The 26,105-nt window shown below is 35.7% G+C and overlaps 1 protein-coding gene across 3 annotated transcripts in view; it reads right to left on the bottom strand.

The window, feature by feature from the left end:
* Positions 1-1,567: 1,567 nt before the first annotated feature.
* Positions 1,568-26,105, bottom strand: part of RHOA (ras homolog family member A) — a 56,815-nt gene continuing 32,277 nt past the window's right edge. For all 3 annotated transcript variants that reach the window (XM_031959229.1, XM_031959227.1, XM_031959222.1), the window contains 4 exons: positions 13,544-13,701; positions 8,169-8,289; positions 4,542-4,672; positions 1,568-2,910 (listed from right to left, as the gene is read on the bottom strand). In XM_031959229.1, coding sequence (XP_031815089.1) covers positions 2,737-2,910; positions 4,542-4,672; positions 8,169-8,289; positions 13,544-13,699 — 582 coding nt within the window. In that variant the 5' untranslated portion in view covers positions 13,700-13,701 and the 3' untranslated portion in view covers positions 1,568-2,736. The remainder of the gene's footprint in view (positions 2,911-4,541; positions 4,673-8,168; positions 8,290-13,543; positions 13,702-26,105) is intronic.

Raw genomic sequence — 26,105 nt, 5'->3', positions numbered from 1 at the left:
TGCAGTAGTTCAAGCTAATATTGATTAGTAAGATGAGAGACATGAGATATCAAGGTAGAAATGGCAAGATTTGGCAACTGATGGGGAAGAAAGATGAGATCAATTTTGCACATGAGTCTAATATGCTTATGGGATGAGGAGTTTGTATGGAAGACCTTTTCTTCCCTATACTAGATTTAAGACTTCCTACTGGACTACCTTACTTAACTCTATAAGGACAAGGATCATCTTCCTTAATCTAACTCTCCTTGTGACCATTAGTGTTCTGCATACTGCAGGCAATATTTGTGTAAAAAATATGTTTGCTGAATTTAAGTAAAATTATTCCCTAATCTGAAAGGATTTAAAAGACTTCTCCGAATATACTATCTTTTGTCTCCATTTCCTATACTCAACAACCACTTGTTGGCTAAAGGCATTCTACCCTCGACCCCCTTCCCTTCCAGGGGCAACAGTCATAACAATTCTAATTCTAATCTAGGGCAAGTTAGGCTGATTTACATGCAACTCGTAAGACTACAAAGTGCTGCTTTTGGTAATTTCATTTTCTTCCTTTTCTCATATCTTGGGAAGGGCAATACTGTCTCCATACTCCTTAGAACCAAGAATAAGAAAACTACTTGACAGGCTAGCCTTGTTATTAAAAAAAAAAAAAAAACCCTCAATTTTTTTTTATTCCTTTCATAATCCTTATAGCAGAGGCTTGACTGCCAGACTGATGGGCTAGATAAATAAAATGAAATGAAATATGTGAGAATCTCAACACTTTTGATATGGTCTAATTCTGATATTTTACCACTTATTAATCATCAGAAACATCATATGTAAGGAATTATGAGGCAAAAAAAAAACTGTCAAGGTAATGCAGAATCCAAAGTATTTTTTCCTTGAGGAAGTAATGATTATTTCTGTTTAAAGTCCTCTCCTCCCTAGTCAATCTTCAAAGGAAAACATGCCCTCTAAATGCTACTCTCAAATTCCATTTTACTTGCTAAAAAGTGGACTCTGGGCAGGAGGTCTCAAACTGGGGTCCATACTCAAGTCTTACTAACAATTTAGGCCTTTAGGGGTTACCTCTTCCACTCCTGTGTATTCTGCTGGTTCCAATAAACTGCCACCCAGAATTGTTAATAACCTCTTTACCAATCTTCCTACATACTCTTTTATTGATCCTTCAATCCTAAATATACTATATCTAAATTTTAGGTAATCATTCTTAAGTTAATACATTTGGCCCTACTAATTCCACTTCAGGAATTGTTTCCCAGGTCAGGAAGGACCTTCTTCCTTCTATAGTATTTTATTTGCAACTCTAGCCAAGATAGTATGGCTATTTTCCTACTGCTGTTCTGAATCTCTCCCTCCCCTCTTAACTCCAGGAGGACAAGGCTCATATTTTACTTAAGGCCGATTAGTACAGGATTCTGGATCCAATAGAGACAATGTTTTTTAAAAGCATAACTAAGTCACTGAAGTTAGTCTATCTCAAAGTCTGTCCTGGAACACCCCCCTCACCTGCCACTGTTGGCCTGGAGAGTGAGCGAGACAAATACCAGGATACAGGAAGTTTAGAAAACTGCCTTTATTCTATTAGTAGTTGGAAAAATTAACTGATACAGAAAAAAGTTTAGTCAGCTGGAGAGGAATGAGAAGTTCTTCCAAAGGGGGACTTTGGCCACCAACAAAGAGAATGGGTAGCAAGCTCCCCAAGGAAATTAAGGGGAGTCACCACTTTTAGAGTAAGAAATAAGAAAACATCATATATACCAAGATGCTGCAACTTGAGTTTAGACACCATCACTCGAATTTCTGAACCCATAGCATTGCCTTACAGTGGAACAAATTCCCCATTCACTGGCCCCAGCTCCAGGGGATGAGGTGGACATTGGAGTATGTTGTGTAGAAAAGGAACTGCTAATGGCTGTCATTCACTGGAGAAATTGACAAAAAGGGATTTCAAATGTTTTTCCATCTGACTTTATGTTCAAATGTTCTTTAAAAAAACAAAACAAAAACCAAAAAACCCCAAAACAAAAACCAAAGAGACCTTCTGTAGAGATAACAAATATCAGCATTAGGAAATCCAATTATACAAAAAAATACTACATCTAAGCTGGGGTAGATATATTTATTTTTTGGTAACATACATTAAGTGGCACTAATTACACAGTAACTCTAAGGTAACTAACATGAAACCACAGAACTGTAGCTTTGCCACAGCTGCATGGGAACTTGTAGCCTATTTGGCTAGGTCCCATTTTCAAATAACTGAATAATACCCCAGAGTTACACCAATAAAAGCCTTATAAGTGGTCCTGCTCTGAAGTGACTCCGTATTTATTCCCCAGAGGGCCCTGCAGCTGACAGCAACAGGACATGTTAGGTATAAAAGTAGTTAAAGCCCAATTCACAAAAGTTATCACCTTTCTCTTTCTAGAAAGAAGCAAGAAGTTAAGAATTCCCTTGAATTAGTGCCAGATGTGTGCTGGTTGGGAGAATGAAGAAGGTTATTAAGAGTAATGTCAGAGGGACCCTGGTGTGCACAGATGTGTTGGACACAGACTGTCATTAAACAATCATGGTTGGCTTCTAAATACTGGTAGCAAGATGATTTCTGATTTGTAAATCTCTTAAAGTAAATTATAGATAAATGAAAAAGGCCAGTAATCATACACTAAGATTAATAAACAGCACTTCAAAAATTAACCGAGTGAGGGCTTGGGCTTTCCACTGTGTTTACAAGACAAGGCACCCGGATTTTTTCTTTCCACGTCTGGCTTGCAAAGCCGCTCTTGTGGCCATTTCAAAAACCTCCCTCACACCGTCTTTGGTCTTTGCTGAACACTCCATATAACCAAATGCACCAATCCGATTTGCCATATCTCTGCCTTCTTCAGGTTTCACTGGCTCCTGTGGAGAGAGAAAGAAACCCTTTTTAGCAAAGTAGGAGTGAATTGTATGACCATATCCTGGAAACCATCCACATAAACCATCTACAAAAACTACACTAAATAATTAATATTTATTCTGACCTCTTCATTTCACAGAAGAGGAAACAATAAAAGTAATTGAGCTGGGACATGATAATCCAGATTCTCTGATACTAGCTAAATTTATGTTTTATACTATAAAATTTCAAGATACTATCCTCAGGCACCATTTATGACTAAAATCAGCATAAGGAGCTTCTCTACTAATTTAAGATGGAAAAGTAGGGGTAAGTTTTCTAATGCTAATTCTCAGGAGGGCAATTAAACTCTAGGCCAGATAAATATCTGTTAAAGGATTCTAATCTCAAACTATCCATCCAGAGACAGAAAACCTGGCTGGCAAATACTGGTCTGAAATACAAATTCTCTCTTGAAAAGGGCATATTTGCTCTTTTGAAAGGCTGCTGAGATTTGTGAGAAAAGGCAAATATTATGGATAATAAGGACATCTATCCCAGAGTTCACACCCCAATAGCCATAAGGTCCCTAAATAAACCCAGGATGGACCTCAATGTCTCTTAGGCTATTGACCCCAAGAGTCAGCTGCTTCAATTCTGGTAGAAGAAAAAGTTCTCATGAGCTCACTTATATATAGTCAAAGGAGAGCTAGAATGGACTTTGGAGAACACCAAATCCATGTACTACAACATCCTAATTTGACAGATGAGGAGAAAAAAGCCTAAAGAAGTGAAGTTATTTGCTATTGTATATCCAGAGCTGAGATCTCAAAGTGGTCTCTGGTAATTCTTCCCACTTAAAAGCATATGATCTCATTCCAATATACCTAATATTTAATTTCTTGAGCTGAAAATAATCATTTCCTATGTTCTTCTCTAACCCACCAATTTTTGGTGAGTAGAGTTATTATTAAAGTGATGGGATCCTTATTTTAAAAGCAAAGCAAAAAGTACTTTCAATTCATCTTCAGAACAGTCATGAAAATGGAGATTTCTATGAACCTCAGTGTCTTTGTTTGAAAGCAGCTGCAAGCTAATGGTAGAATGCTGCAACACAATAGGCTTTGGAGAGATCCGATGCAGTCCTCTCACATTTTACAGATGGACAAAATGAGGCCAGAAGAAAAACACTAAGTGGGCAGCAGAGCCAGAAGTGACTAGTTTGACTCTGTAACACAAGATGTGGGTTTCTGAATTCCTCATTTTGGTTCTGCATCAGCTACTTAAGGATTCTAGGAAGTTGTTTTCCCTGCTGCCCCTCATCGCCCCTCTCCCCAATATCTTTCTGTAACATGGAGGTAATTATTTCTACCCAAGTTAGACAGTAAAATGGTAGAGATGGAATCTGCAGTCAGGCACACAATACTTTCGATCTCAAGCTATTTTTACTTTAACCTCAGATTTCTGGGGATGAACACAGAGAAGACCTTCAAAACATTCTTGCCAGTGACACCCAACCCAAGCTCGTTAGTTGTGAGGAGGTTGAGAAGAGTCTAGGCCAAAGAAAGAGCACACACACAGCTTCCCATATTCTGCATATTCAGGGTCCAGTCTTCCGCTCCCCTGCTCCCCTCCTCCCCTCCTGAGGACATGCCTGTTTCATCTTGGCCAGCTCCCGTCTTGTGTGCTCATCATTTCGAAGATCCTTCTTGTTCCCAACCAGGATGATGGGCACGTTGGGACAGAAATGCTTCACCTCTGGGGTCCACTTCTCTGGGATGTTTTCTGGAAGAACCAAAAACAAGAATCATGAGGGTATAGAAGTACATAGCTCTGATTAAATGATAAGGAACATCTTTTTGCTAAGGTGAGGCTCCATGAAAAGCCCCTTTTGTTTCATGATTTGGAGAAAAGGCAAAAATTGAACTTCACAAACACACCAGTAATTCCTTGGCATTTCCAAGGAGCCACACCAAAGCTTTCATAAGTTTATCAAATGCTCAAACAATGATCCAAGATAACTCCAAAGGAATCATGATGGAAAATGCCATCCACATGTGGAGAAAGAATTGATGAAGTCCAAATGTAGATTGAAGCATACATTTTAAAAAATTTGCTGAGGCAATTGGGGTTAAGTAACTTGCTAAAAAGCTTTAAGTGTCTGAGGCCACATTTGAACTCAGATCCTACTGACATCAGGGATGGTGCTCTATCCACTGCATCACCTAGCAGCCCCAAAGCACACTATTCTCTATTTTTTTATTTTGACCTTTTGGTTTGTTTCTTCTTTTACAACATGACTAATGTGGAAATTTGCTATTTAAAATTCTTTTTAGGAAAGGAAAAAATTTCAAACTCAAAATTTTCTTTTTATTTTGAATAAAGTCTTATTTTCAAAACATAGTTTTCAACATTCACCTTTGCAAAAACAAAAACAAAAACAAAAAAACACCTTGTGTTCCAAATACTTTTTTCTCCCTCCTTCCCTTCCAACTCCCTCCCCTAGACAGCAAGTAATCCAATATAGGTTAAACATGTGCAATTCTTCTAAACATATTTCCACAATTATCATGCTGCATAAGAAAAACCACATTAAAAAGGAAAAAAAAAGAAAAGAAATAAAACAACAATTAAAAAATAAACACTAGGCTGAGATCAACACTCAACCCTCATAGTCTCTATCTGGATGCAAATGGCTCTCTTCATCACAAGACCATTGGAAGTAGCCTGAATCATCTAATTGTTGAAAAGAGCCACATCCATCAGAGTTGTTCATCATATAATCTTGCGGTTGCCGTATATAATGTTCTCTTGGTTCTACTCACTTCACACTTAGCATCAGTTCATGTAAGTCTCTCTGGGCCTTTCTAAAATCATTTGCTTATCATTTCTTAGAGAACAATAATATCCTACAACATTCATATATCATAATTTAATTCAGCCATTCTGAAACTAATGAGTATCCAATTTCCAGTTTCCTTGCAATTATAAAAAAGGCTGCTACAAACATTTTTTGCACATGTGGGTCCTTTTCCTTTTTTTAATGATCTCTTTGGGATAATAGGCCCAGTAGAGACAATGCTGCTGGATCAGAGTATGCACATAGTTTGAAAGCCTTTTGGGCATATGAATTCAAATCCCCCCTCCCTCCCCCAATCAATATTTTAAATTGTCCTTGTGTGTAATGGGAAAAATAAAATACTATTAAAAAATTTACTAAGTACTTTCCTTACCACGACCCCCAAAATATAAAGTTAAAGCTGCAAAGGTATGATTCCTATTTTACAAAAGGGAAAGTGGGGGCTGAATTTAGAGCTAGTGTTCAAAGGTGGGATGTGAACACACATCTTTTCACAGTGGAAAGAGTTCAGCATCAAGTACTTATACTAGCTGTATGACCTTGGGCAAATCACTTCACTTTGTTTGCCTCAGTTTCCTCATCTATAAGAGAACTGAAGAAGGCTATGGCAAACAACTCGAGTATTTCTGTCAAAAAAGCCCCAGAATGTGGTCACAACTGAAATGAATCTACTTTTCTCACTAAGACATTTTTACATAGACCTGTCTTCATGACAATTAAAACAGACTTTAAAGTTATTTCAAGGCTGGTTTACCAGAGAACCTTGCTTGTTCCAATTCACGAAGATCCCAGGGCCTTAATTGCTCAATGGCAGCCTATGGAGGGACTTTTAAGTTTATCAGGGAAAGATGGGCTTTTTATCAACTTGATACAGTCAGATACATTTGAAGGGTGACAAGAAGTTTCTATCTTTTGGCAACATCATGGCAATCCTAAAAGAGGTTTAAGAACTAACTTTAAACACAAATTACTCTTATTCCCTAAAACTGAGACCCAACTGCTAAGAGCATTATCATAAAAGAAGCATATTATGCTACTGGGCTAGAATTCTACCTTGTGGAAGGGAAGTTTTGTTATATCAGAAAATAAGCACCAGCTCACCAATTGTTCTCAATGCTATTACTTCAGCATACAAAATAGAAAATATCACATTTGCTTCAACTATAGCTTATTTTATTAACATACTGATGTTGGAAAATGAATAGATGCTCCTCATTTGAGGGGATGAATAAATTATGGTATATGAAATAATGGAATATTTATTGTAAAATAAAATGAACAAGTTGGTTTTAGAGAGATCTAGAAAGATTTTGCATGAATTGATGCTGAGCTAAAGAAGCAGAACCATGAATACAGTGAACATATTAATAGCAAGATTGTGTGATGATCAATTATGACAAATTTAGTTTTCTCAGTGATTCAGCGATCCAAGGTAATTCCAATAAACTTTGGATAGAAAATGCCATCTGTAGCCAGAGAGAGAACTATGGCCACTGAATATAAATCAACACATGCTATGTTCATTTTCTTTTTCTTCTGTTCTTCCTCCCCCCCCCTTTGTGGTTTTTCCCTTTTGTTCCGATTTTTCTCTTCCAACATGATTCATAAAGAAATGAACATATTAAAAAACAATGTACATATGATTATACAAAACAAAACAAAATAGATACAAAACAAAACTATTATTATGATTATAGAAATCTATTACAATTTCATTAAACAAAATTAGTATTAAGAAGGTTTATGGGCAGAACAACAACAACAAAAAGTATTGCTATTTTAAACCAAAAATCTTAAAAGAACTAAATTTGTATTTGGAATATACTCTTTTCCTCAGAAAATTTCCCCAATTTTCAAATTTGGAAACAAGGTGCTTTTATCTCCTTAGAACTCATGGAAGTTTCCTAAATTGTCATCCTGAGTTTGCTGGCTAGGAGTCTCTCTATGTCATAGTCATAAATTATCAGAAAAAAAAGAAAGATTAGAAGAACTAATCCCCAGAACAGAGGATTTTCTCCCTGGGATAAAACAGTAGCTACAAAAACTAGTGTTTCTCAAGATTTAGACATATTAGATGGATGAACCTTTATTCTATTCATTGTTGTCTCTATTCGTGAAAATACCTCCTAATTCTCAGCTGACTGTCTCTAACTTCCACAAACCCTCCCTCACACTGTTGTGCAATCTGGCCCAGATCTTGCCACATGAAGCTTTCACAGCTTGGTGCATGCATCTTGTTACTTAGTGATGGGAAATGGATGGGGGATGGACCAGGGTAAGGGTGGGATCCAAATCTAGCACTACAACTTACTCAACAGGAAGTTACTGTCAAACAAATGAAATTTTATCACTAGATGTACATGTACAGGACTTGATAATTACTCCTCCATATTTACCCAAATACAAAACATTATGACTTACCTAAACTATCAGGGCTATCGATGGAAAAACACATAAGTATAACATCGGTATCTGGGTAGGAAAGAGGTCTAAGGCGATCATAATCTTCTTGACCAGCTGTGTCCCACAAAGCCAACTCCACCTATATGGAGAAAAAAGGCAGATTATTTAGGTAAGATCATAACCACAACCATAAGAAAGCAGGATGAACATAAAGTACCTACATCTGGACAGAAGAAATTCTTTCAAAAGATGAAAACATCTTGATGCTTTCAAGATTCACTGCTTCTCTAGGTGTAAAAAGTTTACAGAAGCATCTACATTTTACATAGATGAAAACCTTTATGGAGAAAGAATAAATGGTGTACAGATAGTAAATTGCACACTTATTGAATTCAGGCCCCTTGAATCTAAGATCAATACTTTTATACTATATTGTGTAATCTCCCAATCTGGGGGTAGAATTGGGCAGGGATTAAACTAAATTTTATATCATTACTGGAGTTTATCCATGACCTTAGTCACTAAACTCTAATGCAGAAGGGGAAATGGGCAGTCAGAAAGGATAAATATGAAGTGCCAAGGAAACTGAATGAACTATAAATAGCAATCTACTGGCTGAAAAGAGGATGAGCCTGTCCAGGAGACACTACACTATATTTGCACAGAAATTCCAATCTAACCTTTCCTGACACACTCCTGCCAGAAACACTCCAGAACTCTCACTCCCTTCAGTGTCTGTTAGTTGCAGCAGAAATAGGCTAACTTGGAAAGGGGGGGGGGGGGGGGGGGGGGGGAGAACAAAGAGGGGAGGAAGATCTACTGGAAGCTGGTAGAAAAGGCAAAAGAAATCAGAAAGGATCCAATTTTTCCCATCTAGGGACAAAGCTAAACTACAGTTAGGAATCTGTGGAGTTCATCAGTGAAGGAACATGGATTATTTTGTGTCTCATCTATCAGAGAAGATGCTATTTCAATAACATTATTTACGGGGTACATCACAGAAGATAGTCGTATCAAATCTTGCTATTTCCAATTTGTAAAGGTTTATTAGCTGTGGCAAAGGATGAAACTGATGTATAAGACCTGTGCAACATCAAAAAGGTGGGAAGGAATAAGTATTTAGTGCCTAATTGATTCTCATGATCCTATAAAGCAGAAACTATTATTATTATTATTATTATTATTATAATTTTACACTGAAGAAACGAAAACAGAGAAAAGTTAAACGATTCTGTGTATACAATCACAAAGCTCTATTAAGTGACCAACACTGGATTTTAAACTCATGTCTTCCAGACACCAGCCCTAATATCCTATATACTGTCTAGCCTGGCTGTCTGAGCTAATCCTTAGGCACTTAGGAGGTCATCTAGCTCAAGACCCACAACCTCTGTGTATTCAGCTGTCACAGGAGAAGCAGCACTCCCATGTTCCTCATCAACTGGCAAATGGTATCATATACCTAATGCTACTGAGTGCTCTAAGATTTGTAAAAGCACTTTTTATGCTTTTTGCACGCCTGAGCCTCATCTCACAGGGTTATCCCTGTGAGATGAATAATGCAAACACGAGTTCTATTTTATAGACATGAAGTCTGAGCTCTAAGAAGTTAAATAAATGATTCACCTATTGATAGGACCAACAGTGGACATGGCTCTGGGCCTACTCTCCTTTAAACCAAGGTTCCTTCTCTTCTCTTTCCCCACCTCCCCTACGACAGCACTGTTTGGGAAGTAGCTGACGAACCCTCTTTTAAAGACCTGCATCTGCAATGAAAGGAGATCCCCCTCTCACCAGTCAGAAGACAGGAAGGTTTTTCTTTCTACTCTAAGGTAGCTCAACATTTGTTGCTCCAGCAGAATCTGTCCTGCCCCCAGGACAACTCCAATTCTTCTCCTCTACAGGAAGTGTGGACTCTTATTAGGGAGTAGGAGATAGGCAAAGACCAAAGCCAAGCTTCTCAAGCTTTGGAGGGTGGGAAAATTAGGCTTTCTCCCTTACACCTTTTCCCATAATGATGGGGAGCACTATGCAAAGTGGTCAATGATAAAGGTCATTAGGGAAGACTACAGAATAAGACAATCCTGGGCCTCATTTTGCCTTTTCTATAAATCAAGAAATTTATATTTTTCAAGGTCCTTTCTAGTTGAGCAACGATATACAGGACATATTGCAATTCATTCAGAAGTAATGATCATCTGGAAAATCTAAGTTGCATCTTCAATTATCACTAAAGCAACAAATTATAACTTTCATATAAATGTATTTATATGGCAATAGAAGTGAAGCAAGAGACATATAAAATTTTCAATTACTTTACCCCAAACAACTGTTTAATCACAGAATGTATTCTAAAAAAGGACCATTAGATTGCTGAACTATCAGCCATACATGTGGTCATAATATCTGTACCACCCTGTATGAATATTCATGTAAAAGTGCTTTGCAAAATATAACATAGTATATCTCCATTTCCATTTAAAAAGCTTTACAAAAGAGCCTGTTTGGTACTGTATAAATAAATAACCTGCTTGGTGTATTTGGAGTTAAGCGGAGTAAAGTTAAATCTTGACTAGTTTCTATGAATGCACTTTAAAGGGAACCTGGGAGGAGAGAACAATTCTCCCCTTCCCAAAAGAGCATTTCACTTCATGTAAACTGACAACATCAATAAGAAAAACCTTAGTAGCAGGAAACAGAGTTAATGAATTTTTCTTAGGACTTCTCAGTCTGTTTCTCTGGTGATATTCTCTTTTGACTTAGACCTGGCATATCTCCACAAAGGGCATGACCTTTTCTGCTGTTTTAGTCATTGCCACCTGTCATTGTCACTAACTACCTTAACCCATGGATGTCTCTTGTTCTCATAATATGTTGCCTTCCGCTTCCCTGCTCCCTCCCCCCATTTAACATTTCTCAAACAAAAAAACTGAGCTCCTCTGGAGCTTATGTTTTTGGAAAAAATGGTAACAATTCTAGATTTCCCCACAGTGTTGATTAAAATATTTCAAAAAATTTTAAAACGACCTTCAAAACTGAGCCAATAGTCATCATAATTGAGAAGAAAGAATATTGACTTGTGGAAAAAGAACTGAAATGAATCTTCATTCTATTATAAATTCTTTTATTCTATTATTGATTCTTAGTTCTTTTATTCTAGGGCCCATAAGGCTGTTCACATCTCACAGAAACTGACTGATGGCAATAAACATCTATTTCCTGTATTGGCTTTTACACATATTAGTTAACCTTTCAAAATGCTCCCTTTGGTCAAGATTTCACAGATGGCAGTTCACTTGGTTGAGTAAGCCTCCGCATGTCACTCAGACTCCTCAGAAATCAGGCTAGGGCAGAAGGATGAATTCATTAGCTATTGGCTACAAAAATATTGGTTCCCTAGATGCAGTTAGCTCCCCCTAGATGCAGTTAGCTCCCCTCTATATATGATTCTCTATGCCAGGAAATACTAACTACTACTGTAGTTGTGTAGAAACTAGTAACCATCCCCCTGATGGTTCCTAAATGACTCCTCAATATTCTTAAGACTTTGGAGAAGCATGGAATATTGAAGAGAGTATTCAATTTTGATGCAAACCACACCAGTATACATGAATGTCCAAGTATTAATGCCCTTTTCTTCTTTTCTACAATCTTATTTTATTTATCTAAATACATGTAAAGATAGTTTTCCAACATTCATTTTTGTAAAACTTTGGTGTTCCAAATTTTTTTTCCTGTCTTCTCTTCCCTAGCCCTTCCCCAAGACAGCAAGCAATCCGATATAGGTTAAACATGTGTAATTCTTATTATCCTCATTTTGCAAACAAAGAAACTGAGGATCACAACTGGTGAAATCACTTGTTTAGAATCTCATAACCATAAATTGTCACACACCCATAAGAAAGCTAAAATTTGGATCTAGGTCTTTGATCAGTGCTTTCTCCACTATGGTTCTCTGTAATAGAAGGGATAGTACATAAAAAGGAATCCTTGGTCTTGAGCAAGGAAAGAAGATGTTGTCAATGTACAGACATTAAATTCATGGATCTCTGTAGTTTGGGAGTGATCATCATATTTCAGGATGATGAGAAATATTAGATGGGTAGTATGATGAGGATGGGGGAAGGGAAGGGAAGAAATGTGATGTAGTTTAAGAGTACAGATAAAGAAGAACTATATTTATGTTCTTGCTATATGAGTTAGGGAACCTCATTTTTTCTTCCTTGGGCCTCACATTTATAAAGTGAAGATATTACTCTTTAGTAATTATTTAGTACTCATTCTTGGCATATAACCATTAATTACCCCAAATCGTTTTTCATACAACCCATCCTAATATTTATAAAATGATTTGGGGTAATTTTAAAGATGCTACATAAAATTGAGTTTTTCAAAATAATGGTTTGGTGATGTATACTTATTTTGTATTTAATTTATACTTTAATATATTTAACATGTATTGGTCAGGTCATCCTGCCATCTAGGGCAGGGGGTGGGAAGGAGGGGAAAAATTGGAACAAAAGGTTTGGCAATTGTCAATGCTGTAAAATTAGCCATGCATATAACTTATAAATAAAAAGCTATTAAAAACAAATAAAATAAAATTGAGCTTTTTAGACAAAATGAACTGAGAAGTTACAATCAAATTCTTTCAGTAACTAGAACATAAAAACTGGTGGAAAAGCATTTCTAAATTACTACCATCTGAAATTGGCTACATATCTATTGCCTATCTACTGATAAGAGTTCCAGGATCACGGTATTTTTAAACATTAAACAACAGAAAATCCTGGTCCAAGGTGTGCTAAACAGGTCTCTTCTCTAATGTGCCCATTATAAGGTAGGACTCTTATTTTATTTCAGATAACAGTTTCAGCATGTGGCATATAAATCCTAGGCCTGAATCTAAGAATGGTATGATGAGCCAGGAAATATATCTAAATTGTGGGTTGAATGAGAGATTATTTTGATTCAGTATCTTGGTATAAAGAACTTCATTCAAGTTCTTATTTATTGACAAAGGCCAAGATCAGGAATAAAATTAAGGAGTCTTCTGTATGAGAGGATTCATGGTACACTTTTGTCATAAATTGGAGGAATAGACTGGATCACATGAAAGGATCTAGGATAAATTAAGATTTTTTTTTTTTTTTTTTTAACTATCACTTTGCCATTGAAAGCTATCTTCTTAGGCAATCTTGTTAACAAACCTAGACAGGGCCAACAGGGGATTAATAAAAGAGATGAAATGTTATCTTTTAATACTATTTACCTTCTCCAAAGAACCTTGCTCTAAGGCCGGCAAATATACTTTAAGATCACATATTTTCCTACTATTTTTATATATGTCAAAATGGGAAACACACAACAGCTTTCATAGAATGTCCACTTACTTGTTTTCCATCCACTTCAATATCTGCTACATAATTTTCAAACACAGTGGGCACATAAACTTCAGGGAATTGGTCTTTGCTAAATACAATCAGCAAGCATGTCTTCCCACATGCACCATCACCAACTATAACCAACTTTTTTCGGATGGCGGCCATTGCTGGAAAACAAGAAGAGGAGAAATTTGTTACAAAAGTACATTTATACTTAGCATACATATGTGAATACATGATTTCTTGGGCATGCAAGTAGATAAACAGAAATGCAAAAAAGAGCTTCATCTTCAGATCATACAATCAATTCTTACAAGTACCCCTGGGACTTGTTACTTGTCCAAAAATATCTATATTTCCAGACTGATTGAAAAGAAATTTTATCAATGAATATTCAACATTATACAGTTAATTTAGGACTAGAACAGATTTCTGAATTGAGGAAATGGAGAAACAATTCAATTCCTTCTTGCTTCTATTCAGAACCACCCTCATTAAAATTTTTTAAAATTATTTTATCTTTTTATTTACAAAACATATGCATGGGTAATTTGACCCTTGCAAAACCTTCTGTTCCAAATTTTCCCTTCCTTCCTCTACCCCTCACCTAGATGGCATGAGGTCTAATACATGTTAAACATTTTAAATTATATGAAGGACCCTCATTCCTGTTGTTCACACATGCCTGACTCTGAGCCCCAAAGTGAGGTTCTTTTGGCAAAATTACTGGAGTGATTTGCCACTAATTTCCTCCACGGATGAAGAAACTGAGGTGGTGTTAAGTGACTTGCCCAGGATCACATAGCTAAAAAGTGCTTGAGTCTGGATTTGAACTTGGAAAGATTAGTCTGACTTCAGGCCTGACACACTCTATTTTACTGTACCACTTAGCTATCCTCAACCCTTTTAGGAGGAGGACATATAAAATTCACTTTCTAACCTAAAGCCACTTCTTTTACAATCAACAGTGACAATATATATGGCAGGTAGGTCATGCAGAGAATAGAATAATGAGAGTAACAGATGTGCTCCCTTGCACAAGTCACTTAACCCATTTGCCTCAGCTTCCTCACTGTAAAATAGGAATAAGAGCACAATGAAATATTAAGATATCTGCAAAGCAAATTTTGCTTTGTCTGACAGGAGTATATAAATGTTAGCCATCAATGCATTTTATAGCCCCCTTTCAAGTTCTTAACTGAAATGTGGCATAAATAATGCCAATAAAATTTTATAAAAAGTCAGATCAAGAAGGTGGAAAAAGACTTGAGATTTATGAAACTGAGATCATCTGCTGCCCTGATTCTATGAAAGTATACAAAGTCAGGCCAGACAATTCATCATCTAGTTAGTTGGTTCCTTTCTCCTAAACATTTACCCAAGATGGTTTTCTTAGGATTGAGGGTGATGTTTGAGAAAAAGAGAAGAAACGAAAAGGCTATGATGAAACTGACACCTTGAAGATCTCAGTTCTTTCCAATCAAGTTGAATATTATGACATCTAGAAAAGATTGAAATAATATGGTATTAGGGATTATAGTATAGTGGAAAGAACCCTGAATATGTAGTCAGAAAGAAAAACCTAGGTTTAAATCTTAGCTGCGATATTGACTAGCTGTGTAAACACAGGAAAGAATAACCCCGGTTTGTCTACTGATAAAATGAAATTATGCTAACTTCACAGGATCTTTTTGTGAGGCTTATATGAGATAATATATTCAAAACCCTAAATATCAACTACTATGCAGGGCTGCCTAAATTGAAATACTTGAGACTAGAATAGAGATGACATACTGTTCTAATAAAAATCACTCACAGCAAGATTTCCAAGTATCAGCTGAAAACCTACTTAATTTTTTTGACTTGCATTTCGTACATTGTGCTGGGAGGAGGAGAAAGAAGGTAAAGGGGAAAAGGACATCTTTCAAAGTCTCCAGACGTGTGGTAACAGATATGAAAAAAGCCACACTCAGAACTCGAGTCCAGTCTGCTTCTAATAATAATAAGCTGTGTGGCTATAGGCAGATGATTTCTCTCTAAAATTAAAATTCCTTCCTTAAAACACTTCTAATGGAACTGATTTCATAAGGAATTAAAAAGAAAGCATTTTATGAATGCTTTGAATTAGAAAGATCCTATGTCAAGGAAAGGTAAACCCCCAATACTGAAGTAACATGGCTTGATTCCCTAGATAGTCATTCTTTCTTAAGGAAAATTTAGGGCCACTTAGTATGGTTTTGAAATTACTCTAGCACCTTATAAGAATATAAACCATCCCCCAATTGATAGGAACAATTTTCAGATGACAAAATTAAAGCCATTTATAGATATATGAAAAAATGTTCTAAATCACCATAGATTTTGAGAAATACAAATTAAAACAATTCTGAGGTACCATCTCACATCTCTCAGATTGGCTAAGATAACAAGAAAAGACAACAATAAATGTTGGAGGGGATGTGGGAAAACTGGGACACTAATGCATTGTTGGTGGAATTGTAAACTGATCCAACCATTCTGGAGAGTTATCTGGAACTATGCTTAAGGGCTATCAAAGTGTACATACCCTTTGACCCAGCAATGGCATTACTGGATCTGAATCTCAAGGAAATCATAAAGAAAAGGACTTCACACATGCAAAAATGTTTGTAGCAGTCTTTTTTTTTGTGTGTGTGTGGTAGCCAAGAATGGAAAATGAGTAGATGACCTTCAATTGGGGAATTGCAGAACAAGTTATGGTACAAGAAGATAATGGAATGTAATTGTTCCACAAAAAATGATGAACAAGCTGATTTACAAAAGCCTGGAAAAATTTACATGAACTGATGCTGAACAAAACAATCAGAACCAGGAATACACTGTACACAAAAACAGCATCTAATATACAATGATTAACTAATAAAGACTTCACTTTTCTCAGTGGTTCAATGATCCAAAGCAATCCTAGACTTTGGGCAGAAGATGCCATCTGGATCCAGAAAAAGTTAATAAGACAATATTTATAGCAGCTCTTTTCTCCAGGCAAAAAATTGGAAATTGAGGGGATGCCTATCAATTGGGGAATGGATAAATAAATTGTGGTAAGTGGTTATGATGGAATACTATTGTTATATAAAAATTTGCAAGATATTCTAGAAAAACTTGGAAAGTCTTCCATGAGCTCATGCAAAATGACATGTGTTGTGTACAAAGGAATAGCAATGATGTGGGATAATCAGATGTGAATGACTTTGCTATCTCGGCAATAAAATGATCAAAGTCTACTTTGAAGGACTTATGATGAAAAATGTTATCCATACCAGAAAAAGAATAGATTAGAACTGATTGTATCTTAAAACAGATTGAATCATACTTTTTAAAAAAGACTTTATTTTTCTTAAATTCTTTTCTTTTTTTGCTGAGGCAATTGGGGTTAAATGACTTGCCCAGGGTCACACAGCTAGGAAGTATTAAGTGTCTGAGACCAGATTTGAACTCAGGTCCTCCTGACTTCAGGGCTGGTGCTCTATTCACTGTGCCACTTAGCTGCCCCAGGATTCTTCTTTAATGCTAGTGACATTCATTTTGTTGATGCAAAAAGTTTTCAATTTTATGTGATCAATATTATCTAATTTACTTCCTGTGCAGCTGTGTCCTAACCTGTTTGATATTAAGAGTGAAGATCTTTGATTTTCAATTCACTCATTTATTTTAAATTTATTGAGGAATAAGACATAAAATGCTGGCCCACACTTAATTTTTCCAGAATGCTTTTAGTCTTTCCAGCAATTTTTGTCAAATAGGGAGTTCTTTCTAAGGTAATCCTGTATTTAGATCTATTCAACACTGTAGTTATTGAATACTACTCTTGCTTATTCTTCCTTGTCCACTTAAGTCTCTTCTACTGATCTACTTTCCTACTTACTAACCAATACTTAATAGTTTTGAAGATTACGTGTAGTCTTAGGCCTGGAGGTTTATTTCCTCCCTCTACTCTTTCTTTTTAAATCATTTCCCCTTAATTCTAGATCTTTTATCCTTCTAAGTAAATGTGGTATTTTATTTTACTCTATAGTTTCCCCTATCCTTCTTCCCACCACTACATCTTGTGGTAATTTAATTGGTATAGCACTAAATCTATACTTTAGTAGGAGACATTTTTATTATATTGCCACAGCCTACTTATAAGCTCTGTATATTCCTCCAGTTATTTAAGACCAAGTCTATACAGGTTTTGAGTGAAGACTGGTAGACTGATGCTCAAATATTTTATTTGCTAGCCATAATTTATTAATTTATTATACTTATATAAAATATACTAGTATAAACAATAACAAAAAATTTTTAAATACTTTATTAAAATTATTTTGAATAGAGTTCTTCATCTTGAGGAGTAGTTTCCTCATCTGTGAAGTTAGGATAATAGTTCTTTCACTATCTACCTTCACAGAAAACTTTAGGTAAGATAAGCTTTTATTATTATTATTGTTAAATTCTATAGTATTTTCCCCAGTTTTATATAGTTTTCAACTTTCATGTTTGTAAGATTATGTTTCAAATTTCTTCTCCCTCCTTCTTTTGCTCCCCCCGCCCCCCAAGACAGCAAATAATCTGATATAGGTTATGGATGTACAATCATTTTGAACATATTTCCATATTAGTCACATTACAGTAAACTTTAAACCTCAAACATAAACCAAACATTTTTCTTACCATTTTCTTCTGTGCCAAGTAAGATTAAGCACCATTCTTCACTATTACAATTTTAAAAAACCCTTTAAAACAAATGTTGGTAACTCAAATCTTACAGGATAAACTTGCTTTTTTTCTCATTTATGTCAAGACACCACATGACATAGTAAAGAGTTCATCTCTATTGTTTTATTCAGAATCAATAAAAACAGAGTCTTTTATTGAAAACAAAAGCCCAATTCCAAACAAATTTCAATTGGAGAAAAGTGAAAATGCTAACAGTACAAACCTCTAGGCAACTGTTTTGGAGAGCACCTAAATACTGAGAAGTAGACTACTATTCTAGTTATAGGCTTAAATAGGAATAAAGGAAAACTTCATAGCTAGGTGGATTCTGGACAACATAGGCATGTAAAGGGTATCATGTAAGAATATAGACATTATAAGATAACAGAAGACAACAGACTTGCCATTTTTCCTCTCTCTGCTTTTACAGAATCTCTTCACTATGCTATTACCTATTTCTCTTCAAACATGGCTGCTTGCCAGCTTGAGAAAGGAAATCAGCTCAGGCTCTCCCTGCACAGCTTGGGTCAGATGACTCATTTTCCTGAAGGGTTTTACTGAAGACATTTCCAAAGCCCGTCCGGCTTGTCTAAGAGTTAACTGCAACAGCTTTTCTCAATAAGTTTTATTCCATTATCATCACAGTTTCAACAAATTTCTTTATTAGTGACCTGGAAGAGTACTATAAATTTAAAATCCCCCCAAAATGTTGAGTTTCTTCAAGACAGGCAATTATAAAAATCATTATAATACTTGGTATCAGAACAACCAGTGATCAGGCCAATAGAAATAATTCAAATCCTGCTTCTAATTCACAGCAGGGATATGATCAAAACAGGATAGTGAATTTTCCTGTTTGTACTTTTACTTTACTTTTCCCCCCTCTGTTGAGACAGTTGGAGTTAAGTGACTTGCCCAGGGTCACACAGCTAGGAAGGGTTTAAGTACCTGAGGCCAGCACTGAACTCAAGTCCTCCTGATTTGAGGGCCAATGCTCTAAATTTTTAAAGAATTCTGTCTCTAGGGTTAGACTACAAAAGGTCCCACCAAATAACAAGAAGGACGTTCTTTCAGATTTAAAATTTGGGTTTGAGACTTAGGTCCCCAACTAGGTCATTACTTCTCTGAAACTGATTAGAAATCTAATTTGTCAGTTGAAGTCCCTCTTTCAAGCTCCTATCTTTGATACTATCTTGTTGCATCAACTTCACATTTGACTTGACCTAATGCTTTCACATACTTTTCAATTAATTTCGCAAATATTTATCTGAATTTTTCATTAGACATATCAACCAAAGAATCCCAAGCCCATGTTCTCCATAGGACCACAGCTAGCTAGTTCAGTACCATTAACAATTCAGGGTCTTTTATGGAGCAATCTTATGGGCCAAAACTATTATGAGTAATGTAATAGAGAAAGGGGGAAAGAGAGACGAGTTGTTTAACCATTGACTTCCTTTAATGTCTCTTTCACTTTCCTGCAAATCTTGTGTTTACTGGAATACCATGAATCTTTCATTTTCTGACCTTATATTTTTCATACCCTTCAAACATACATAGAATCTCTCTGACCAAATCTCTCCACCCAATATAATTATTTTCCTTTCAAAATTTAGTATTCAATTAGTTGCCCTTTCATTAGGGTTTTATAATATTCAATCAGTCATTAGTTATGAAAATCTGGCTACCTTAACACAGTTCAGCTGTGATTCTATACTTTTGGGAGTAGGGATACAGTATATTTAAGTGATCATACGGTGTCAGAAACCTTCTGTTATTTACTCAATGGTTAATCTCACTTTCAATTTTTAAAGTGGCTTATAAAATATAGAAGACTATGAAACTAATGCTGCTATGATACATATTTTATGCTACCAAATATATACTCCTTGTCTACAATTACAATCTGAAATATCTACAGAGATTCAAGGGCCAGCAAGCAATGACTATGAAAATGACAAGATACCAGTATCACAGCTATGAAAAGAAAACTACTCCAAAAGTCCTAGATTCTCATCTTATTTCCTGACTCCTAGATGGGAGCAGAAATTAAAATGTAAGGTGATAAAATAAAGGCTATCTCTACAAAGAAAAACTAAATTTATCTTGCTTAAAAAGATTTGTCCATGAGTTAGGGGAAATACACACACACACACACACACACACACACAACTTCAGTCTACTGTTGCTTACACCCACATCATTATGAGTCCTGGGAGAAACAAGTAGCCATCTTCCCACTCACTTCCTGTCTCCCTCTGTTCCCAGATGCAGCTGCTTCTTAGAACACAGGAAAAGGAAAGGAATCCTTAACTAGCAAGGAAATGTGAGATATATTTGTCTTGCTTCATTTCTAATCTCTCCTAAATCCCTGGGGATCCAAGTCTTAATCTTTGCCGCTGTTTAGGTTTAAGACCATTATTCAAGTCAGTTAAGAACAGCTTCTAGGAGCAAGAGAAAAGCTACCTGACCAATAACTTTCTTTACATACCTAGATTTCACTCCTTTCTTTTGTCTGACCCTCTCCCAGAGGGAAAAAGAGGTATAAAAAAGTTTAAAATCAATCAACACATCAAACAAAAATAATTAACATTAAATGTAATGTTCTACATCAAGGTCTACAAATAGAGTACAGGGAAATGTCTTCTAGTCTCTTTTTTGGGGAGGCCAAGCTTGTTCTAATTTTATGGTTCAGTTAAGATTGTGGTTTTACTCTTCATATTTTCATAGCTGATGTCCCTGTATACACTCCTGGTTCTCCTTATCTCATTTTGGTCAGTTACACAAATCTTTCCATACTTCTCTATGGGTTTATCATCTTTATTTCTTACAGCTCCCCAATGATTTAAAATTCACCATATTTTATGACATGGCTCAACTATATAGTTATTAGATCATCTTGGCACTAAGCAATTTCATCAAAGTCAATCTTGACTTCACTTAACCCCAACTACCTCCCCCACCCACCCCAAAAAAAGATTATGTAATGATTTCTTTTCAACAATGTGTTGATTCAAGGCAATTACAATGGACTTGGGATAGAAAATGCCATCCACATCCATACTCTTTGTTTGCTTTTTCTTCCTCTTTTTTTTTTTTTTTTTTTTTGCTTTTGGCTTGATTTTTCTTGTATAATGTGACAAATATGGAAATATTTAAACTATCAGATTACTTGTTATCTTGAGGAAGGGGTGAGGTAAGGGAAGGAGAAAGAAAAATTTGAAACATAAAGCCTTAAGAAATGAATGTGGAGATCTTTACACGTGTTTGGAAAATAAAATATTGAAAAAATTAAAAACCCTACTTGTGTCCACAATTTGAAGTCACAGTTCTGGAAAAGACTTTAATGTTATTACAGATATTCAATGTTAAGTGTCTGAGACCAAATTTGAATTCAGGTCCTCCTGATTCCAGGACCAGTACTCTTATCTACTGTGCCATCTAGGCGCCATCTTAGTTTTTTCTGCGCTCTTCACAATCAATTCTTTATCCATTATCCAGATTTCTCTGTATGCGGTATCTTTGTCGGTTGAATATAGTATTTGCATTCCATTAACGTACTACAATTTACTTAACCAGTTGACACTTAAACTGTTTTAAAGTTTAAAAAAAAAATTACATATGATGTTGCTATAAAAAGTAAACAGATTTTTTGAAAAGTATTCTCTCTCAAAGTAGTATCATTACATCGAAGGTATTAAAAAACCAAAACAACTTCCCTGTCCAATATTTTCTTTGTACTGTCAGATAGTTCTCCAAAAAGATTCTACCAGTTTGCTATTCCAAAACTGCTCCATTCAGATTTGAGAAAGATGGGTTAGTTAAGGGTTTGGGGGAAGTAGCTGTTGGCCAGCAGAACTTCTGTCACACAGGTAGAAGCTGGATTTAGATTTATAGATGAAGAAATAGCCCAGAGAGGCACAATGCCATACTGAGGTCATGTATCTTCTGAAATACCTATATGTATCTATCTTAAAGGGTGGTTGTGCCAGAATTCTCACCCCAGCTATATGTGAAAACATTTTTTGGGGGGTACATATTTCCATATGTGTCATATTGGGAGAAAAAAATTAGAACAAAAGAGGAAAAAAAAAAAAAGGTGAAAATGGTACGTGTTGATCTACATTCAGTCTTCACAGTTCTCTTTCTGGAAGTGGATAGCATTTTCTATCCAAAGTTTATTAGGATTACCTTGGATCACTGAACTACTGAGAAGAATTAAGTCTATCTTAGTTGATTATTGCACAATCTTACAATGTTTTTCTGTTCTGCTTGCTTACTTCATGTAAATCTTTCCAGGCCTTTCTAAAATGAGCCTGTTCATTACTTTCATATACCATAACTTATTCAACCATTCCCCAATTGATGGGCATCTACTTATTTTCCAATTCCTTGCCAGCACAAAAAGGGCTTCTACCATTTTGCGCATATGGATTCTTTCCCCTCTTTTATGATTTCTTTGGAATACAGACCCAGTAGTCTGTGTGTGCCAGCATTCTCAGCCATAGGTCTGGTATACAGTGAGTGCTACATAATTGTGTGCATGTGTACATGAAATCTGTATAGTATAACAGATGTAATGTGATGTGATGTGAATGAAGGTCTCAAAATCAGTACTTTGCTATTACATTGTAGTCTGGACAGACAGAGGCTTTCACCAAACCTTTCCAGAAAATCCTTCGAAGATTGTAATGACTAATTTGGGTGTTAGGATGAGACTAGAAGCAAATGCCCTCTAGCTCTCTTTGAAAGCCCTCTGCTTTCAAAAAACTAGATTAAGTTTGAATGCCAAGGGCTGGAGTCAGAAGACTCATTTTCATCAGTTCAACTCTGGCCTCAAACACTTACCAGTTATATAATCCTGGCAAGTCACTTAACCCTTAGTTCCTCATCTTTAAAATGAGCTGGAGAATGAACTCACAAACCACTCTATCTCTGCCAAGAAGATGCCAAATGGGAGTCATATACAGTTAGACATGACTGAAAAGACTGAACCACAACAAAGCTTTTTTTAGGTACCATGCTAACCCCTTAAGATGGCTCTTCAGAAAGTTGGGGCCCTTAGACATGTTGGTAGTGTTGTTTAGATGAAAGAGATTCCATTTGGAGTCATGGAATTCTGGTTCTGTCACTCATAACCTGCACAGTCAGAAACAAACCATTTGAACCATTTTGTTTCTCAAGTTTCCTCAAGAAGTTTCCTTCCAGCCCTACATATCATTAGATTCCATGGATTCAAATATTAGTGTTCTTTTACAGAGGCATCATTATTAAAATAACACCAAATGCAGGTGTTTTTGATACATATTTTTTGTCCACGCGTTTCAAAAAAACAAACAGTAGTCTCCATTCTCCTGCCTCTGACACTACAAATTGCCACAAAGGGAAATAATTTTAGGCTGCAAAACGTTTGCTTAAGTGTACATAAGGTCAATGCTTTGTCCATTAACACAAAGGGGAAAACTCACAATTTTTACTCTGGATGATGTCTTTACCCAGAAGGAAAAATGATCACTTCTCCAAATAAGATTAGAACATGGATGGTACTCAACTTAGCTATTATTAGGGAGGGATGCATGTACACTTTGACTAACTGCTTAAGCATGGAAAACCAATGGGCCAAAGTTGAACAGCTTAGACAACAGCTATGCTTTCTACTTTAACAGTACAAAGATGAATAAAATGATTATCTATAAAAATCCTGGCCAAGTTTCAGTTTTTTCATCTGTAAACACAGTGCCCTAGGGAAATAAACTAGATGATCTCTACAATTCCTTCTAACGATAAAATCATTCCAGGACCCTAAGACACAGATGGCATCAGCAACATTTCTGCCCTCCCTACTCTGAATGATATGACAAACAATGATAATGCTCATAATTGTACTCCTTAAAGATTCTTTTAAGGAAAAGAAGAGAAAGATATGGACTAAATAACTGTGCATAAAGAAACCAACACTACATGTGTTGTGATTTTTTTACCTGAGAGACATTAGTTATATAGAACTTAAGAAAGTTGTTTTGGAAATGGAATGTGACATATGGATTAGATGCCATCTAAGAAGGGGCAAGGGGGGGGGGGAGAATGGAACACAAGGTTTTGCAAGAGTCAATGGTGAAAAATGATCCTTGCATGTGTTCTGAAAATAAAAAGCTTCAATTAAAAAAAATAGAAATGAAATGTGAGTTTGCCAATGAAATAGTTGAGATCCCATACATTGAGACTGGCACATGCAAAGGATGCATAATAGTTTTCCTAAAAACAATTACATTTTATGATGTGAATACCCCAGAGGTACATTTTATACTATGTTTTACATTACAAGAATATACTTTGGACAATCGCATATTAATGGCAAGAAGCAACTGATGCTTAATATTTAACTGATAACTGCTTTGGCTGGAAGTGCATATACACCACTGGGAACATTATAGTAGCATATATGTTCAAAAGAAAAAGGGTTGAATAAAGGCCAAAATGTCATGTAATTGCTGGGGGGTGGAGGGGAGAAGGGGAAATGACAAATTAGTTGAGGGAAAATGGTTTTGAGAAGGCTAAGGTTAGATATTGGAGAATTCCAACTAAAGGATAGTTTGATTTAAATTAGTCAAACGTGTTTTGTTTCAGTGAATGTAAGTCAAATAGGATCTCAAACATTTAAAGTGAGTCTGTTCTTCACCTGTCAAAGACTACTACTATGGAGCAAACTTACTTATAGTTCATAGCTACCAATCCCAAACCAATCTCATACAGCTTTGGTCCACACACTTAAGTTTCAAAGGAATTAATATTGCTCACAATTACTTCTTAATTTCTAGGATAGATTGTAGGGAATTGGAAAATTAACCATATATTTACTTCTAGCTCTGATTAATATGCTTGCAATATTCTTAAAATCAAACCAATCCTATAACAGTAAATGACTATTTAAGAAAGCACCTTTAATCTAAGATTATTCTTTCAAATTATTTTTTTGGTTTATAAGTAATAGTTACTGCCAAGCAATCTCAGAAGTCTATAAAAATTTGTCATAATTTTTAGAACCATAAATTGCCTGTGTATGAATCAATTAATTTTTAAAATTAATTTCCCCCCTCAAAATTCACTGTGGATAAATATTGAAATGAATATAAAGTCTCTGACCTAAAAGTATAGGGCCTCCGAGTTATAAGCATTTTATACTTTTTGAAAGAGATTCCACTAATGGGCACATATTTTCCCCCATGGAGGGCAAAGACAAAAAGGAGATTCTACATGTCCCAAAAATGCAGAACAAAAATTTTGGGGGCAGGAAAGAAACAAAAAAAGGTAAATGTTCATCAATTTGGGATTAGCTAACAAGCTCAGCTATGATTTTATACCCATTAGAGGACAAGAATTGTTTTTTTTTGCCTTTTTTTTTTTAAATCTTTAATACAATACAGTGCCTGGAATATAATAAATGCTTAATAAAACTTGTGTTTTTGTTTTACCCTGCCAAATGCAATTGATGTATAGGTTAGTTTTGCCTTTTCTTTCTTTTTTTTTTTTTTTCTTATAAGGCTGGACTCATGAAGAAGGGAAAAAAGAGAGATTCAGCTAGATGAATCCTGATAACATAGCTCATATTTTTTAGGACCCTAATTAATTCACTGGTACAGCATCTATACTTCACAGTAAGCATAAAATATTATCATAGAGCTAGAAAGGGCTTTGAAGATAAAAACCCTTTATTTGACAGATGAAGAAACTGAGGTTGATACTTGTTAAAATGGGTCTTATGAAATATAAAAAGGTTTGTTGTGAACATTTTTACATGACTTGAAATAAAAACTTAGATCACACATGAGTAAGG

This window comes from Sarcophilus harrisii, chromosome 1 (genome assembly GCF_902635505.1).
Source record: "Sarcophilus harrisii chromosome 1, mSarHar1.11, whole genome shotgun sequence".
In the NCBI taxonomy this organism is placed as follows: Eukaryota; Metazoa; Chordata; class Mammalia; order Dasyuromorphia; family Dasyuridae; genus Sarcophilus; species Sarcophilus harrisii.
This window is presented reverse-complemented; position numbering and strand designations above follow the sequence as displayed.